The sequence below is a fragment of the Mustelus asterias genome, chromosome 1 (assembly GCF_964213995.1).
Source record: "Mustelus asterias chromosome 1, sMusAst1.hap1.1, whole genome shotgun sequence".
NCBI lineage: Eukaryota > Metazoa > Chordata > Chondrichthyes > Carcharhiniformes > Triakidae > Mustelus > Mustelus asterias.
In genome coordinates, this window is record NC_135801.1 from 175,134,839 (window position 1) to 175,154,157 (window position 19,319).

Sequence of the window (19,319 nt, forward strand, 5' to 3'; positions counted from 1 at the left end):
TGTCCTGCATAGTTGTAGCAAGACATTCCTGCTTTTATACTCCATCTCTTGCAATAAAGGCCAACACACTCCATTTGCCTTGCCAATTACATCCTATACATGCATGCTAATGTTTTGTGATTCATGTATAAGGATCCCCAGTTCCCTCTGCACTGCAGCATTCCAGTCTCTCCCCACTTGTTTACTGACAAAGGTATTGTAATATGAAACTTGGGAAAAAAAGCAAAAACAAAACGATAATTTGGTGAAAATAATAACACCTATCAGCATTACAAAACAGAGCAATTCTGAAGCATTGGCAGCAAGTTAAAGCAGGGGCTGTTTAAAAAAAATACAAGAGCGAGTACTGTTCTCAACCACAAGATCATGTGGTTGGAGTTATGCAAAAAATTACAAAATCAAAACAAAACAAGAGAGGGTAATTTTCCCTGGAAATGTCACATCGCCGGGGAATATGTTATTAGGAAAGTTCAATGCAACAGATAACTGAAATAGCTTCAGAACTATGAAAGGATCATAGAAATCATAGAAACCCTACAGTGCAGAAAGAGGCCATTTGGCCCATCGAGTCTGCACTGACCACAATCCCACCCAGGCCCTACCCCTACATATTAACCCGCTAATCCCTCAAACCTACACATCTCAGTACACGAAGGGGCAATTTTAGCATGGCCAATCAACTTAACCCGCACATCTTTGGACTGTGGGAGGACACCGGAGCACCCGGAGGAAACCCACGCAGACACGAGGAGAATGTGCAAACTCCACACAGACAGTGACCCAAGCCAGGAATCGAACCCAGGTCCCTGGAGCTGTGAAGCAGCAGTGCTAACCACTGTGCTACCGTGCCGCCCATCATAGAGCATGAAAGATACTATTCATCCCATCGTGACTCTGCCACTCTTTGACAAAGCTCTTCTATTATTCCCATGTCACAGCAAGAGAGGACACCACTGTGTTTTAATTCAAATTGTAACCTCGTAGAATCACATACAGTTCCCTACAGTGTGGAAGCAGGCCATTCAACCCATCATGTACTTTGAAAAGCTATCCAATAGGTTCCACCCTCCCTACTCTTCCTTTCAGTTCTGCAATGATGTTTTCTTTACACCCTAGCAAATATCCAAATGCCTTTGTTAAGGTTCATTTCTGTACTAACAATCTTGTAACTGGAGGCAGACCACAGATAGGGAGGTGGTGCAAAAATGGTTCAAGATGGATACAAGATTAGTTCGATGCACTGGCCATGCTAAATTCTCCCTCAGTTTTTTCAAAAGTTAAAGTTTATTTATTAGTCACAAGTAAGGTTTACATTAACACTGCAATGAAGTTACTATGAAATTCTCCTAGTCCCCACAGTCCAGTGCCTGATTGGGTCAATGCACCTAACCAGCACGTCTTTCAGAATGTGGGAGGAAACCGGAGCACCATGTACCCGAACAGGCGCCAGAGTGCAGCAACTAGGGGAATTTCACAGTAACTTCATTGCAGTGTTAATGTAAGCCTACTTGTGACACTAATAAATAAACTTTAAACTTTGATTGTATCAATTACAGTAAGGTAATTAGCAGCTAAGTCCAGATTCCTTTTCTTCATTCTCATTTTTTGTTAAATTTGGTTATCTGCTTTCAACAGGAAGTCGGTGGCATAAGCTGATTTCTTTCTGGCTTTTTTTTAGTTTGCTTGTCAGTGGATTTATTTTTTTCAATGAGGATGTGGGCATTGCTGACTGAGCCAGCATTTATTGGCCATCCCTAATTGTCCTTGAACTTATTGGCTTGCTAGGACTTTCATTTAAGAAACATAGAAAATAGGAACAGGAGGATACCATTTGGGCTTCGAACCTGCTCTGTCATTCATTATGAATCAGAAACCCACCCCCTCGCACCACCTTTTCAGCCACATATTCATCCAAAATATCCTGTTATTTCTTCTCTGACTAGCTGAATTTAGGAATTCAAGTTAAACTAAAATGTAGGACCTCAAAAGGTAGTAATCTCAGGATTGCTACCAGTGCCACATGCTAGTCAGAGTAGGAATGTCAGGATAGCTAAGATGAATTGAGGGATGGTGCAAGAGGAAGGGATTCAAATTCCTGGGACATTGGAACCAGTTCTGGGGAAGGTGGGACCAGAACAAATTGGACGGTCTGCACCTGGGCAGGACTGGAACCAATGTCCTGGGGGAAGTGTTTGCTAATGCTTTTGGGGAGGGTTTCGTAGAAATCATCATAGAAACCCTACAGTGCAGAAGGAGGCCATTCGGCCCATCGAGTCTGCACCGACCACAATCCCACCCAGGCCCTACGCCCATATCCCTACATATTTACCCGCTAATCCCTCTAACCTACACATCTCAGGACACTAGGGGGCAATTTTAGCATGGCCAATCAACCTAACCCGCACACCTTTGGACTGTGGGAGGAAACCGGAGCACCCGGAGGAAACCCACGCAGACACGAGGAGAATGTGCAAACTCCACACAGACAGTGACCCAAGCCGGGAATCGAACCCAGGTCCCTGGAGCTGTGAAGCAGCAGTGCTAACCACTGTGCTACCGTGCCGCCCACGGTTTAAACTAATGTGGCAGGGGGATGGGAACCGATGCAGGAAGTCAGAGGGAAGAAAAGTGGGGACAGAAACAGAGGCAGTAAGAGGAAAAGTGGAAGGCAGAGAAACCAAAGACAAAAATCAAAAAGGGCCATAATACAGAGTACAGAGACTGTGGAGAACTCAGTGAATGGGTCCAGTAAGGCTAAGAGAAACAAAACACAGGGAGAGTGCACAAAATATGACAGGACAAATGGTCTGAGGTGAGTTTGCTTTAGCGCAAGGAGTATGACAGGTAGGGTGGATGAACTTAAAGCTTGGATTACGACATGGAACTATATGTTGTGGCAATTATGGGGACTGGACAAAGGAAATTTGGTTATCTGCTTTCAACAGGAAGTCGGTGGCATAAGCTGATTTCTTTCTGGCATTTTTTTTAGTTTGCTTGTCAGTGGATTTATTTTTTTCAATGAGGATGTGGGCATTGCTGACTGAGCCAGCATTTATTGGCCATCCCTAATTGCCCTTGAACTTATTGGCAGCTTACCATTCCAGGATTTAGATGCTTCAGGCGAGATAGAGACGGTGGCAAAAGAGGTGGGGGTGTTGCTTTACTGATTAGGGAGAATGTCACAGCTATACAGAGGGAGGATATGTTGGTGGGATCATGCAGTGAGGCCACATGGGTAGAACTCAGGAACAGGAGCGGTGCAATCACACTGATGGGGTTGTACTATAGACCTCCCAACAGCCAGCGTGAAGTGGAGCAACTGATATTTCAGCAGATTATGGGAAGACGTAGAAACAACAGGGTTGTTGTGATGGGCAATTTTAACTTCCCCAATTTTAACTTCCACAATTTTGAACTACCCCAACATAGATTGGGATTCCTTCAGTGCTAGGGGCTTGGAGGGGGCAGAGTTTGTTCAGTGTGTCCAAGAGTGCTTCTTGAGGCAATATGTAGATAGTCCAAATCGGGAAGAGGCGATCTTAGATCTGGCTCTGAGAAACAAGCCCAGACAGGTGATTGATATCTCAGTTGGGGACCATTTTGGGAACAGTGATCACAATTCTATAAGTTTCAAGATACTTGTAAAAAAGGATAGAAGTAGTCCCAGAGTGAAAGTACTAAACTGGGGGAAGGCTACAACTGCCTACAACAGTATTAGGCAGGAACTAGGGAATGTAAACTGGGAGGGGGGTAGGGGGTAAATCCACATCTGATATTTTGGAGTCTTTTAAAAGTCAGTTGTTAACAACCCAGGACAAGTAAAAATGAAGGATAAAGGTGGCAAGATTCGAGAACCCTGAATGACAAGCGAGATTGTGGGCTTAGTGAAAAAGAAGAAGGAGGCATATATAAATTTCAGGAAATTGTCAAAGGGATAAGGCTCTTGAGGAATACAAAGGCAGCGGGAAAGAGTTTAAACAGGAATAGGAGGGCAAAAAGGGGCCATGAAATGTCCTTGGCAGACAGGATTATGGAGAATCCCAAGGCTTTTTATGCTTATATGAGGAGGGTAGCTGTGGAAAGGGTAGGTCCACTCAAGGACAGTGGAGGGAATTTGTGTGTGGAGCCATGATATAGGGGGGCTAAATTAGGCTAATAGAAAAAACATAATCATGGTTTGAGAACACTAACACAATACTAACTTCAGAGTGGATGATCTTAGACTATAGAAAGCGCTGACAAGAAGCTATCACTTAAAGATGGATCTAACTGAATAACAAGTATTTCTCATTTAAAACATGTATTTTGAATTTATAAAATGGATGCAGTTTGCTTTTAGAATACATTTTGTGAAATTTCAGCCAACATCAAGGTACAGCAGGGCTTGATGGGATGAGGTGGTAGACAGAGCCTGCATTCTGTAGGAGAATGATTTTACTGAATGAGGCCACTTTATCAGCAGTTATCGGGAACAAAATGGCTACCAATGCCAGTTTGATGAATAGAACTATACAGCTCAAAACTGATAACACTGATGCAAGGCAGACATAAGGATTTTCTCAGGGTCAGAGGAGTGTCACATGGGTTTGAGTCTGTGGGAATCATTCTCCCATTTCACTGTCCAGTGTCCTGTGTTGCTGAGCAACCGAGGGAGGTAACATCCGAAATTAAGGACAAATAAGATTCCATGAGGTCAGGATGTAAATTGTTATTGGCTGCAGTTGGTGATTTGTATTAATGTTTACTGGATAATGCCTACCGGAAAGGTGGGAAATATGATTTTGAAAACGTATAACTGCCCTCGCGGAGGCAATGTTTTTCAGAGTGATATTGGGGTGCCCAGATTCTCTACCTGGAGTGGTGGTCTTCTTTATATCATTCTCCCATTTGATCATTTGGTTCATAAAGTCACGTCTTTAAATCAATACACTGAGTTTCATGTGTCTCGGTATATAGCAATACATAGCCTCAAAGAAAACCCCGTCAACAAGCCAGATGAGGTGAGTGAAGTCCTTAACGAGTACTTTGCATCAGTATTCACAAAGGGGAAGAAAGTGGTGGATGGTGAGTGTAGAAAGGAGGATGTTGACACTCTAGGACATGTTGAGATAAAAAGGGAGGAAGTATTGGAAGTTTTGAAAAACATTAAGGTGGACAAGTCCCCAGGGCAGCATGGTTTTGTGAAGGGTAGGTCGTGTCTCACAAACTTGATTGAGTTCTTTGTGGAAGTGACAAGAAAAATTGACCAGGGCAGGGCAGTGGATGTTGTATACATGGACTTCAGTAAAGCCTTTGCTAAGGTTCCTCATGGCAAGCTGATACAGAAAGTGAAGTCATATGGGATCCGACATGAGCTGATAAGATGGATACAAAACTAGCTTGGACATAGAAAGCAGACAGCAGCAGTGGAAGGGTACTTTTCTAACTGGAGGTCTGTGATGAGCAGTGTTCCACAAGGATCAGTGCTCGGGCCTCTGCTGTTTGTAATATATGTGACTGATTTGGAGGAAAACATAGGTGGTCTGATTAGTAAATTTGCAGATGATACAAAAATTGGGGGAATAGCAGATAGTGAGGAGGATTGTTAGTGGATATAGCAGGATATAAATCAGCTGGAGACCTGGCCCGAAAGATGGCAGATGGAATTTAACCCGACAAATGTGAGGTGTTGCGATTTGGAAGGTCTAGTGCAGAAGGAAAGTATACAATAAATGGTAGAGGCCTTAGAAATACTAATATACAGAGGGACCTAGGTGTGCAGATCCACAGTTCCCTGAAGGGTGGCAACTCAGGTGGACAAGATGGTAAAGAAGGCGTATGGCACGCTGGCCTTCATGTTGCAGCTGCATAAGACTTTGGTTAGGCCACATTTGGAGTATTGTGTACAATTCTCGTTCCCGTACTATCGGAAGGATGTTGATGCATTGGAAAGGGCGCAGAAGAGATTTACCAGGATATTGCCTTATTTGGAGGATATGGACTATGAAGAAAGGTTGAACAAACTTGGATTGTTTTCATTGGAGTGTCAGAAGATGAGGGGGGACCTGGTAGAGATTTACAAGATTATGACAGGCTTGGCTAGAGGATAGTCTGAGTCTTTTTCCCAGGGTCGAAGGGTCAATTACTCAGGGGCATAGGTTGAAAGTGAGAGGAGGAAAGTTTAAAAGAGATGTAAGGGGCAAGTTTTTCCATACAGAGGGTGGTGAATGCCTGGAACACGCTGCTGGAAGAAGTGGTCGAAGCAGATTCTATAACAACGTTCAAGAGGCATATGGATAGATACATGAATATGCAGGAAACAGAGGGATATGGCACCCCTCTAGCACCAGAGAGGCAACATACCATCCTGGAGTCTCATTTGTGGCTACAGAAACACCTATCTATTCCCAAACTTTTTACTCCTTCCCTCTGCAACAGAACCAACGATGGTGCAACGAATTTGGCCGTTGCATTTCCCCTGACAGGTCATTCCCATCAACAGTGTCCAAAGCAATATTTTTTTCAGGGGAATGGCCACAAGAGATCCCTGCACTGCCTGCCTCACCTTCATGCTCTTCCTGGTGGTCACCCATTCACTTCATGCCTGTGGAATCATCGCCTGCAGTGTGACCATCCCTTTATACATGTTATCCACGATACTCCACCTTAAAGATGCTTCAGAGTCCTGCTCCAAAACCCGGGCTTCTGGAGCTGCAGATGGAGACATTTGCTGCATACACGCTGCCCCTGGACACTGGATATGTTCCCGGCTTCCCACATGGAGCACAAAGAGCACACCATGAGTCAACCACATGGTAAGGCTGAGAGATTTCCTTCAGAACCAGATGGGTTTTTAACAACAAAAAACAAGTTTCCGGGTCATCACGGGACTTCTAAATCCAGATGTTTTTTAAAAAACGGAATTCAAATTTCACCACCTGTCGTGGAATTCAAACCCACGTTCGCAGAACATTACAAAAACAGAAAAAGGCTGGAAAATCTCAGCAGGACTGACAACATATGCGGTGAGAGTAGAGCCAACGTTTCGAGTCTAAATGACCCTTCGTCAGAGCTTAGAGGAAAGAGAATTAGCAGAGATTTATACGGGAGGGGTGCTAGAATTGGACAAAAGGAATGAGCATGTAGAAGGCTAAGAAGGTGTTGAAAGTGTCCATTAAGTGATCAGAATGTGTGAATGGCAAAACAAAGGTACAGTTTGGTAACGGACTGCCTGAGGAATGTGGCAGAACATTATCTGCAGAACATTACCCTGGGTCTCTCCATTACTAGTCTAGTGACAATATTCTGGTAACAATACCACTATGCCAAAGTCTCCCCTTATTTGTCCCCTTTCCAAGTTACAAGACAATAGTGCCAGCCAAAACATTATACGTACATCATCATACTTGAACATCTCAGTGAGGTTTATTCCTTCCGTGTTCAAAACAGATTCTTTCTCTCCTCTTCTGTTGGTTGTTTCATTCAAGAGGCAACGAGTGATTCCATTAGTTTCATGAACAACTGCGCTTTGTGCTATTGACATAGCCAGCGAGGACAGGTCAAAGTGCACCTTCATAATGGGAAGCTTCAGAGTAACCTGTGGAGGAAATACATAAATCATTAGAAAATACCCAACTGACAGTTTTAACAACAACCAGATGCTCCTGAGCATCTTCTAAGTTCTCAAACTATTTTTTGAGATACTGGTGCAGTGTTACCATGGACACAAAAATGACTAGTCCAGATTTCAAAAGCACCTGTCCACATATATTAAAATCATTAAAAAAGACACTTTTCTTTCCTGCCTAATGACTTTATTAGAATTAAATTCGAAATTAAAATGGCAAGCAATTCACAAAAATGCTTCAGTGTGTGGTTTTTGTCTTTGTGGACCACTTAGATATACATCACAGGTCACAAATAAAGTTTAGAGCCACGATCCCACTAGTCCCAGAAAAAGACATCAACATATCTTGGTAAGAGTTATTCACCGATGGGTCAACAGCACTTTCTAAAACTCCAAGCCTACAAAATTCAAACACGACTGGATTACAAAAACCACATTCATAGCATGGATTACCTGGGCTTGCAGGTTGCACGTGGCTGCAGTTTTACGACATAGGTGTTAGACATTGGAGACCCATTAACGGCACTGTTTACAGGTAGTCGTGTTGTGGAGTGTATTGTTCCGCACATTCTGTCCGTGATCTAACATCACTTACTTAGGGATCATATTAACCAAGACTGCTGAGCAGAAACCAGGGCGGGTGCTTAAAATAGCCCAAGGACTTAACCGTTTCAAATCTGTTCTCTTCACGCATGGGTTCTGGTCTTACCCTACTCTGAGGAGGGATGAGGGATATCCACAGGATGTCAGTGAAGTACTTCTTTAAACGTGCAGACAGGGCTCCAATGACAGATGGGGGGAGGGGCGGGGGGAGCGAGGGGCGGGGGAGATTACGATGGTCATTAGCCATGGGAAGTCATGTTGTTTCTGCCTTCTTTCTCCTGGTGTCCATGTGGAAGTGAGGCTTAGAATGCTGGCTCCCAATGGCATTAAGAAAATGACTGCTGCAAAACAGTGCCTTTGCTGGAGATAAAACTCTATGATCCTTACACCTGTCCCCTCACTCAAATGTGCCACCCTGAAACTTCTGGGTCTGTGGGGCTGACACCCGAGGGAGTGCCCCAAAAGACATTATCGAGTGTGGCTTTTTGTTAGGGTGGGGAGGGCATGTGCGGTTTATCGCACCTGTTAGGGGTAAGACAGACTGGCAGGCAGATGTCCTATCCCAGTGCACATTGAGCCTCCAGGAATCTCCAGCTACACTGTGCTTTAATCCTTAAAACAGACAATGCAATTTTCTAACACAGGGCAAATTTATTTTGAAGCCAACTGTTATCCACAAAATATCAGTGGATGTAACAAATTGCGTTTAAGGACAGTTTATTCCATTAATTTCCATTGCAATCTCAATATTAGAGTAGCCAGTATTTCACCGAAATAAAAAAGCTGCCCTGGCACTTTCACACCTGTAATAGAGCACCTGGCAATCAGCAGCAAGAACAGGAACAAAGTGACAGAGGTTTGAGATCTCAATGGGAGTCAGGCCATTGAAGAACAACGTTAACTTGCTGGCACCAGTGAAGTCCAAGTGCTGTCTCTCAAATGCCCGACTGCTTGTCCAACACCTAGTACTGGATTTCTTCCAACTCAATACTGGGAAAGCAGGCACTGCAATGACAGGAGACTGATCACACGCAGCATTACGGACACGATGGACTAAATCTATTTTTATAAGACTGAACACAACAGGTTGATCTTCCGCATTTTGTACTCTTTGTGATACAGGGGCCTTTTAAGTCTTACCTCACACCAAAGACTGTCAGCAGTATCATATTTATAATCTTCAATCGCAGAATGCAAATTTAACACCGCATTCACTCTCATTCCATCCAGGCCCTCTGTGGCATTCTGCTTGCTTCTCTTCTGCCCTTTGTTGCTCTTGTTAAAATCGCGAGGAATTTCTAAATCCGTCAATTCATTTCGCTCGCTGCCTGAAAAATCTTCATCGTCTTTCTCTTCTGGTTCTTCTCCATTGTCACTGGCCTCCTCCCCCTCACTATCATAGTCAATCTAAAAGATCACCAAAAAAATGGGAAACAATTAAACTGTAATAATCCTCACCATTGCCGAGTGGTAAGTTAAGTTGCCTGGATGTGCTGTGCCATAGAGAGTGGGAATGAGTCAGGCTTAAAGCCCTCACATCGTCATAAGAACATAAGAAATAGGAGCAGGAGTAGGCCATCTAGCCCCTCGAGCCTGCCCCGCCATTCAATAAGATCATGGCTGATCTGACGTGGATCAGTACCACTTACCCGCCTGATCCCCATAACCCTTAATTCCCTTACCGCTCAGGAATCCATCCATCCGCGCTTTAAACATATTCAGCGAGGTAGCCTCCACCACCTCAGTGGGCAGAGAATTCCAGAGATTCACCACCCTCTGGGAGAAGAAGTTCCTCCTCAACTCTGTCTTAAACCGACCCCCCTTTATTTTGAGGCTGTGTCCTCTAGTTTTAACTTCCTTACTAAGTGGAAAGAATCTCTCCGCCTCCACCCTATCCAGCCCCCGCATTATCTTATAAGTCTCCATAAGATCCCCCCTCATCCTTCTAAACTCCAACGAGTACAAACCCAATCTCCTCAGCCTCTCCTCATAATCCAAACCCCTCATCTCCGGTATCAACCTGGTGAACCTTCTCTGCACTCCCTCCAATGCCAATATATCCTTCCTCATATAAGGGGACCAATACTGCACACAGTATTCCAGCTGCGGCCTCACCAATGCCCTGTACAGGTGCATCAAGACATCCCTGCTTTTATATTCTATCCCCCTCGCAATATAGGCCAACATCCCATTTGCCTTCTTGATCACCTGTTGTACCTGCAGACTGGGCTTTTGCGTCTCATGCACAAGGACCCCCAGGTCCCTTTGCACGGTAGCATGTTTTAATTTGTTTCCATTGAGATAGTAATCCCATTTGTTATTATTTCCTCCAAAGTGTATAACCTCGCATTTATCAACGTTATACTCCATTTGCCATATCCTCGCCCACTCACTCAGCCTGTCCAAATCTCTCTGCAGATCTTCTCCGTCCTCCACACGATTCACTTTTCATAGTTTGATCACATCCAGCCTCTTTAATTTCCTGCAGTTCTACTTGGAATTCAGATTCAGATCGACCTTGAACTTGTTTCTAAAACTGAACATGCAGACTCAAGGATTATTCATCCTTTTTCATTACTCATTCCTAACCTTCTGGCTGCCAAAGAGAACACTCAGTCCTATTACCGGCAGCAGAGGATTATTAACTCAAAGTATTTGATCAAGTTAATCTGCACTAGTAACTGCTCGTGGGGTGACAAATCACGTCCTGTCAGTCTCATTCAAGCGCCTTTGACATATAGCGATTATGGAATTTAAACCAAGGCAAGGAATTCAATGCTCTCCACCGTGCTGCGTTTGGTGACCGAAGTGGGTGGGCATTGTAAGTAACCAAAATGGAATGCGACTCACTCACTTGCAGTAAATTAAGAGGCGGAAAATGATATTATAGTTAAGGTATAGTTTGGCATAGTCAACAGGGTGAAATCTTAGGCAACATGGTGACATAGTGGTTAGCACTGCTGCTTCACAGTGTTCGGACCCGGGTTCAATTCGGGCCTTGAGTGACCGTGGGGAGTTTACACGTTCTCCCCGTGTCATTGTGGGTTTTCTCTGGGTGCTCCGGTTTCCTCCCACAGTACAAAGACGTGCAGGTTAGGTGGATTCGCATTGCCCCTTAGGTGTCCCAAAATGTGTAGGTTAGATGGGTTAGACATGGTAAATGTGTGGGGTTATGGGGTTGGGTGGGGAGAGGGTCTGGGTAAGATACTCTGTCAGTATGTCAGTCAGGGTCGCTGCAAACGTGATGGGCCAAATGGCCTCCTTCTGCAATGTAGGGATTCTATGAAGTCTATCTTGCTGAATGCTTTTCAGCTTGGTGCCAAGGGTCACACTCAATACAACTGAGGTGCAACTTGTCTTGTTATACCTCTTCTTCCTGTTTCTTGAGTCTTTTAGCTTCCGTCGCATCAGCATCTCCTTCTTCTGCTTCCGCATCCACGATTGGAGCTTCTTCTTCACCTTCAAGGTCACGGTCATCCTGCCCCTTTTAAAAAAAAACTGAATGATACAAAAAGACAGGCAGATATCGATCTTAACACTAAAATGTCTGACAGAACTATTCCCTGAGAAATGTACAATCAGTCCAGGCAGTGATTCTGCCCTAGTGGGGGTTGTTTATTACAGTTGTTACGACAGTCAGACCTACGCATCAGTGAGCAGAGGGGGACAACCAGGAACACCAAGTCCTGACAGCCCTGGGGAGTTACCTTGCATGCATGGTCCAGGAGCCAGTACAATTCAGCATTTTAAATTTGTCAGGCCAAGGCCAGGCATAGCAAACACAAAATGGCGTGAAAAGAATGAGTCCTATACCCAGAAGAGAGGCACACAATCAGAGAAAAGTTCCATGCAGGGGACAGGGAGAATCCCAAAGGGAGAGGGGAAAGCAGGCGGCCCCAGTTAAAGCAAAGTCTCCAGGCAGTAAAGGTGCCGAGGGCCTGAGTTAGGGCCCGAGAAGTCTGGAAGAGCTGGAAAGGTCATTGACTATGTAATGGAAGGGGTTAGGGCTCGGAAGAAGCCCTGAGAGTCAGGTTTATCATTCTAGATAGCTGAGAGCAGCTCGGAGAATGGGGCTGGGATGTGAATGTGGGGGGGGGTGGGTGGATGCTGTGCAGAGAGAGAGAGAGGCCTGCTGGTTGGAGAAATGCAGAAAGGGTGCAGGATGATTAATCAGTACCTGCCATTAGTTGGCCAGCATTCTTCCACATCAGGACGGGGGTAATTTTCCTAACCCTTACAGACAGAGTTCACCTCATTTGCGCTGACTTGCTTGCAGAGTACAAGAGCAGCAATGGAGATAAACTACATAACTTCCATCCTCAAAGAACTCTAATAAATTTGTCAATAAATTGACAATAAATTTGTGGACTTTAACAAAGAGGTTGTGCTGGAATCTTTGAATGGCATCAAGATAGATAAGTCGCCGGGTCCGGGTGGGATGTACCCCAGGTTACTGTGGGAGGCGAGGGAAGAGATTGCAGAGCCTCTGGCGATGATCTTTGCGTCGTCGATGGAGACGGGGGAGGTGCCGGAGGATTGCGGGTGTGGTTCCTATTTTCAAGAAGGGGAATAGGGATAGCCCAGGAAATTACCGACCGGTGAGTCTAACCTCAGTGGTTGGTAAGCTGATGGAGAAGATCCTGAGGGACAAGATTTATGAGCATTTAGAGAGGTTTAGTATGCTCAAGAATACTCAGCATGGCTTTGTCAAAGGCAGATCGTGCCTTACGAGCCTGGTGGAGTTCTTCGAAAACACATTGACGAAGGGAAAGCGGTAGATGTGGTTTAGATGGATTTTAGCAAGGCATTCGATAAGGTCCCCCATGCAAGGCTTCTAGAAAAAGTGAGAGGGCATGGGATCCAAGGGGCTGCTGCCCTGTGGATCCAGAACTGGCTTGCCCAAAGGAGGCAGAGAGTGGGTACAGATGGGTCTTTTTCTAAATGGAGGTCGGTCACCAGTGCTGTGCCCCAGGGATCTGTTCTGGGACCCTTGCTGTTTGTCATTTTCATAAATGACCTGGATGAGGAAGCGGAGGGATGGGTTGGTAAGTTTGCCGACGACACGAAGGTTGGTGGGGTTGTGGATAGTCTGGAGGGATGTCAGAAGTTACAGAGGGACATAGATAGGATGCAAGACTGGGCGGAGAAGTGGCAGATGGACTTTAACCCAGATAAATGCGTAGTGGTCCATTTTGGTAGGTCAAATGGGATGAAGGAGTACAATATAAAGGGAAAGACTCTTAGTACTGTAGAGGATCAGAAGGACCTTGGGGTCCGGGTCCCTAGGACTCTAAAATCGGCCCCGCAGGTGGAGGAGGTGGTTAAGAAGGCGTATGGTGTGCTGGCCTTTATCAATCGAGGGATTGAGTTTAGGAGTCTGGGGATAATGATGCAGCTATATAAGACTCTCGTCAGACCCCACTTGGAGTACTGTGCTCAGTTCTGGTCGCCTCATTACAGGAAGGATGTGGAAAGATTGAAAGGGTGCAGAGGAGATTTACAAGGATGTTGCCTGGATTGAGTGGCATGCCTTATGAGGATAGGCTGAGGGAGCTCGGTCTTTTCTCCTTGGAGAGACGTAGGATGAGAGGAGACCTAATAGAGGTATATAAGATGTTGAGAGGCATAGATCGGGTGGACTCTCAGAGGCTTTTTCCCAGGGTGGAAATGGCTGCTACGAGAGGACACAGGTTTAAGGTGCTGGGGGGTAGGTACAGGGGAGATGTTAGGGGGAAGTTTTTCACACAGAGGGTGGTGGGCGAGTGGAATCGGCTGCCGTCAGTGGTGGTGGAGGCAAACTCAATAGGGTCTTTAAGAGACTCCTGGATGAGTACATGGGACTTAATAGGATGGAGGGTTATAGGTAGGCCTAAAAGGTAGGGATATGTTCGGCACAACTTGTGGGGCCGAAGGGCCTGTTTTGTGCTCTAGTTTTTCCATGTTTCTAACATGATTTTTTCATTCACAAAACCATTTCTGGCTGTATTAATATTTTCTAAATACTCTGCTACCATCTCAATAATGGTTACAGTATATTCCCATTGACAGATGCCAAGCTAACTGGCCTATAGTTTCCTGCTTTCTGTCTCCTTCCTTTCTTGAACAGTGGTGTTACATTTGTAGTTTTCCAATCTCCTGGAATCTTTCCAGAATTTAGGGAATTTTGGAAGATTACAACTAATGCTTCTACTATCACAGATCGTAGGATACTGGCCACTTGGTCTTGGAGAGTTGTTAGAATTTAATCCCATTAGTTTTCCCAGAACTTTATCTCTAGTGACGTTGAATGTTTTTAAATTTGTCCCTCCCTTTTGCCTCATGAATTTCTACTCTTCTTGGGATTTCTTTGTATCTTCTACTGTGAAGACAGATACAAAATACCTGTTCAAAGTCTCGACAATTTCCTTGTTTGAATTAATTTCCCACCTCACCCTCCGAGGAACCGCTTACTTAAGCTACTCTCTTCCTTTTTATGTACTTTTAGAAGCTTTTAGTGTCTGTTTTTGTATTTCCTGCTAGTTTTCATTCGCAACTTTTCCTATTTTATTTTAGCCATTTTTTGCTGGTTTCTAATTTTTGTTTCCAATCTTCTGGGCTACCACTTACCTTTGCAGCATTGTACAACTTTCCTTTCATTTGGATACCATCATTAACTTCCTTACTTAGTCACGGATGGTGCACAGATCTCATTGAGCTTATCTTTCTCAATGCACTCTATCTTTGTTGAGAGCTTAAATGTTGCCAGAACTGGAAATTTGCAGGAGAGATTGGAGAGGTTGGGGTTTTCTCCTTGGAACAGAGAAGGCTGATTATTCCTGGATTTATATTCTGGCCTAGAGTACAACTAATGCCAGGGGCCTATAGACCACTCTCAGAAGTGACTTCTTTGCTTCTTATCTCCACCAAGTTGACTCTACATTTTGACCATCCAAACCAAGATCATTTTTCACCACAGTACTGATTTCATTCTTTATTAATAAAACTACCCCCACCTCCTTTTCCTTTCTACCTTTCCTTGTGACATGTTCAGGTTAAATGACAAATGTGGTCAAGTATGAAAGCTGTGGTCATAAATTTATCAATTCCTCATAATATTCCCTTTAAAAACAACACGATATCAGAGAGTACAGATTATAAACAGAGGGGCTGATCAGACAAGTTCATGGGAATGCAGATGCAACAGAAAAGCATTCAAACTTCTGCAACAGTTTGCAAGATTAGGCAATGATGGTTCACTGATCGGACGGGTCCAATGTTTATCTTCAGTCAGAAATGTCAACTGTTCTGTAAACATGAAAGCACATGGCAGCGCACATAAAATAAATGAAACAAAAACGGAAATATTTGAATCCTGGACTAAACTACTCTTGGTTATATATCATTAAAATCCAGCCACAGAACTATAACAACTTGGAACTTTGGCAATGTCAATCGGCTGTAACGAAAGATATATTTAAAATTGAGTCATTTTTATAAAGCTAAGTTCCAACTTTAAAGTTGCTGGTATTTGAATTTACCAAAGATGATGCAAGACATTTGGCATCTATTTAGAGAATATATGTTATAGGCTGGACAACTTTTGAAAACTATGTATTTTGTAGTGTTCATACAAGGACCCACTAGAAGGGTGCTAGTCCCACCTGTTTCTCATCACTTTCCCCAGTGTCTTTATCCAGATCCTTCTGTGTAGCCTTCCGGGTATTCACAACTTTAAATGAACCCAGCTTGGCGCTCTTCTTCCTGATACCCTCAAGCAGTAATTGGAAGAACCTGACACAAGACAAGAGTAACAATGGAAACTCTTCCGTAAAAAAGACCTATAGAGTGTGTGTTAATTTTGGAATGTATCACAGTAATATGCTACTTAAGACTGAGGTAAGGAAAAAAAAGTCTTCCCCATTAGGACCCTTAAAAGGTGAAGGGGGAAAAGTTTGTGCGGAACCGTTAGAAATGGCGGAGGTGCTTAATGAATACTTTACCTCGGTATTCACGGTGGAAAGGGATCTGGGTGGTTGTACTGCTGGTTTGCGGTGGACAGAAAGGATCGAGCATGTGGACATAAAGAAAGAGGATGTGTTGGAACTATTGAATGGCATCAAGGTTGGTAAGTCGCCGGGACCGGATGGGATGTACCCCAGGTTACTGTGGGAGGCGAGGGAGGAGATTGCGGAGCCTTTGGCGATGATCTTTGCATCGTCGATGGAGACGGGAGAGGTTCCGGAGGATTGGAGGATTGCAGATGTGGTCCCTATATTCAAGAAAGGGAACAGGGACAGCCCGGGAAATTACCGACCGGTGAGTCTAACCTCAGTGGTTGGTAAGTTGATGGAGAGGGTCCTGAGAGACAGGATTTATGATCATCTAGAGAAGTTTAGTATGATCAAAAGTAGTCAGCACGGCTTTGTCAAGGGCAGGTCGTGCCTTACGAGCCTGGTTGAGTTCTTTGAAAATGTGACCAAACACATTGACGAAGGAAGAGCGGTGGATGTGGTCTATATGGACTTCAGCAAGGCGTTCGATAAGGTCCCCCATGCAAGACTTCTTGAGAAGGTGAGAGGGCATGGGATCCAAGGGGCTGTTGCCTTGTGGATCCAGAACTGGCTTGCCTGCAGAAGGCAGAGAGTGGCTGTGGAGGGGTCTTTCTCTGCATGGAGGTCAGTGACCAGTGGAGTGCCCCAGGGATCTGTTCTGGGACCCTTGCTGTTTGGCATTTTCATAAATGACCTGGATGAGGAAGTGGAGGGATGGGTTGGTAAGTTTGCTGACGACACCAAGGTAGGTGGTGTTGTGGATAGTTTGGAGGGATGTCAGAAGTTGCAGCGAGACATAGATAGAATGCAAGACTGGGCGGAGAAGTGGCAGATGGACTTCAACCCGGATAAGTGTGTAGTGATCCATTTTGGCAGATCCAATGGGATGAAGCAGCAGTATAATATGAAGGGTACCATTCTTAGCAGTGTAGAGGATCAGAAGGACCTTGGGGTCCGGGTCCATAGGACTCTTAAATCGGCCTCGCAGGTGGAGGATGCGGTCAAGAAGGCGTACGGCGTACTAGCCTTCATTAATCGAGGGATTGAGTTTAGGAGTCGGGAGATAATGCTGCAGCTTTATAGGACCCTGGTTAGACCCCACTTGGAGTACTGCGCGCAGTTCTGGTCACCTCATTACAGGAAAGATGTTGAAGCCATTGAAAGGGTGCAGAGGAGATTTACAAGGATGTTGCCTGGATTGGGGGGCATGCCTTATGAGGATAGGTTGAGGGAGCTTGGTCTCTTCTCCCTGGAGAGACGAAGGATGAGAGGTGACCTGATAGAGGTTTACAAGATGTTGAGAGGTCTGGATAGGGTAGACTCTCAGAGGCTATTTCCAAGGGCTGAAATGGTTGCTACGAGAGGACACAGGTTTAAGGTGCTGGGGGGTAGGTACAGAGGAGATGTCAGGGGTAAGTTTTTCACTCAGAGGGTGGTGGGTGAGTGGAATCGGCTGACGTCGGTGGTGGTGGAGGCAAACTCGTTGGGGTCTTTTAAGAGACTTCTGGATGAGTACATGGGATTTAATGGGATTGAGGGCTATAGATAGGCCTAGAGGTAGGGATATGATCAGCGCAACTTGTGGGCCGAAGGGCCTGTTTGTGCTGTGGCTTTCTATGTTCTATGATTACATTGAATGAAAAGGGCACAATAAGTCCACTTGACCCAAACGGTCCATAATTTATGCTCCACTTAAGACTATGCCGAGATCACATGTAATCTGGAGTTTATGGGCAGAAAAACAAAACGCCCGTGAATCATAGAGAGACAATGCAGGATCACACTGAGAGGTCACTAACACCCATACCCAAATATCACACAAATAAAAGCATACATGGCACACAATAGTCTACTACTCTTAATTCTTACCTCCAGATCAGGGGCAACCATGAAATGCCACATGGACACATGTTGACTTATCATCTCAGAAGCTGTGAATTTCAACACAAACGCTGACCGTGCCATTTGTGTTGCATTCTTAGCACGATTAGGAACACCACAGCTCGGAGTAAACAAACTCATGCACAATCGCTCAAGAGTAATGGGCAAGCGATGTACTGAACTCCACTGACAAAATAATCGATTATGTCGTCAGCAGTTCAACTTATTTTGTTTCAACCCAACAAACATAAACTTAATTGTGGATTAGGGACATAAGAACAGTAATATGCCATTCAGCCTCTTTTGCCTTTCAATTAGCTGAATTTCTTTTGTATCCAAAAGGCACAATTCCTAAATCAAAAGCACTTTGGAAAATTAACATATTGATCATAAACAGTTCTGCCCTTCTTTCTCCACAAGCCAGGTTTCCTTATTTTGCTTAGCATCTGAATGCTAAGCAAATGAACCTGGAGAACTGCAGACATGTGGACAAAGCATATTTCAGCCTACATAGTACTACAAGACAATTAAAAACAAAAAAAGGACCTTTGAAACAAGGATGTATGCATTTTTTTGGTTACTTTAAGGAAGAGAACCGCAGAAGCAATGTTAGCATTTAAAAGGTTCTGTTGAAGGATATTAAATACCTAGTAGTTTAAGATAATCAAGTGATGGGTATTTAAATAGCTAAATATACTCAGATGTGCTATAAAGAGTCAGCCAGCACTGGGGGAGATTGCGTTAGAATGGAGAATTAAGTTCTGTGGCAAACAATAAACAGCCAAAGCATCCTTGTCTCAGTGCCTTCTTCACAACCAGGCAAGAGTTATTTATTAGCTCAGGGATTAATGTTTCTGTCAACTTGATGATATGGGCTCAAGTCCCATATTTGCTTGGTGGCGAGTGGTTTGTGATCGGTTACTGTATCTACAGTGATACTGTAAGATCATAAAGATATGGTGATCATTAAGATCACAATGATGAGAAAAGTCCATTCAACCCATCAAAGGTAATTTCTGCTATCCTCCAGTCTATGAGATCCAGCTGCATTTTGAATATTACAAATTTCAATTGTTCCTTGGAGAAGAAGAAATTCTGTTGATATTTGTGAGATTGTATTGTCAGGAAACCTTTTTCTCACTTCCAGTGGTGTTCAGCAGAACATGGGGATCATACCAAAGTGGTAATGTGACTGGACG

General features: G+C 44.3%; 1 protein-coding gene across 2 annotated transcripts in view; it reads right to left on the reverse strand.

Annotated features, from left to right (window-relative positions):
• The window catches only part of polr1a (RNA polymerase I subunit A), a 139,239-nt gene that overhangs the window by 32,924 nt on the left and 86,996 nt on the right, over positions 1–19,319 (reverse strand). Inside the window, exons 28-31 of one of the 2 annotated variants that reach the window (XM_078223480.1) lie at positions 15,850–15,979; positions 11,577–11,693; positions 9,350–9,616; positions 7,376–7,576 (exon numbers count right to left, since the gene is read on the reverse strand). In XM_078223480.1, coding sequence (XP_078079606.1) covers positions 7,376–7,576; positions 9,350–9,616; positions 11,577–11,693; positions 15,850–15,979 — 715 coding nt within the window. The remainder of the gene's footprint in view (positions 1–7,375; positions 7,577–9,349; positions 9,617–11,576; positions 11,694–15,849; positions 15,980–19,319) is intronic. The other variant, XM_078223491.1, reaches the window with a different exon arrangement.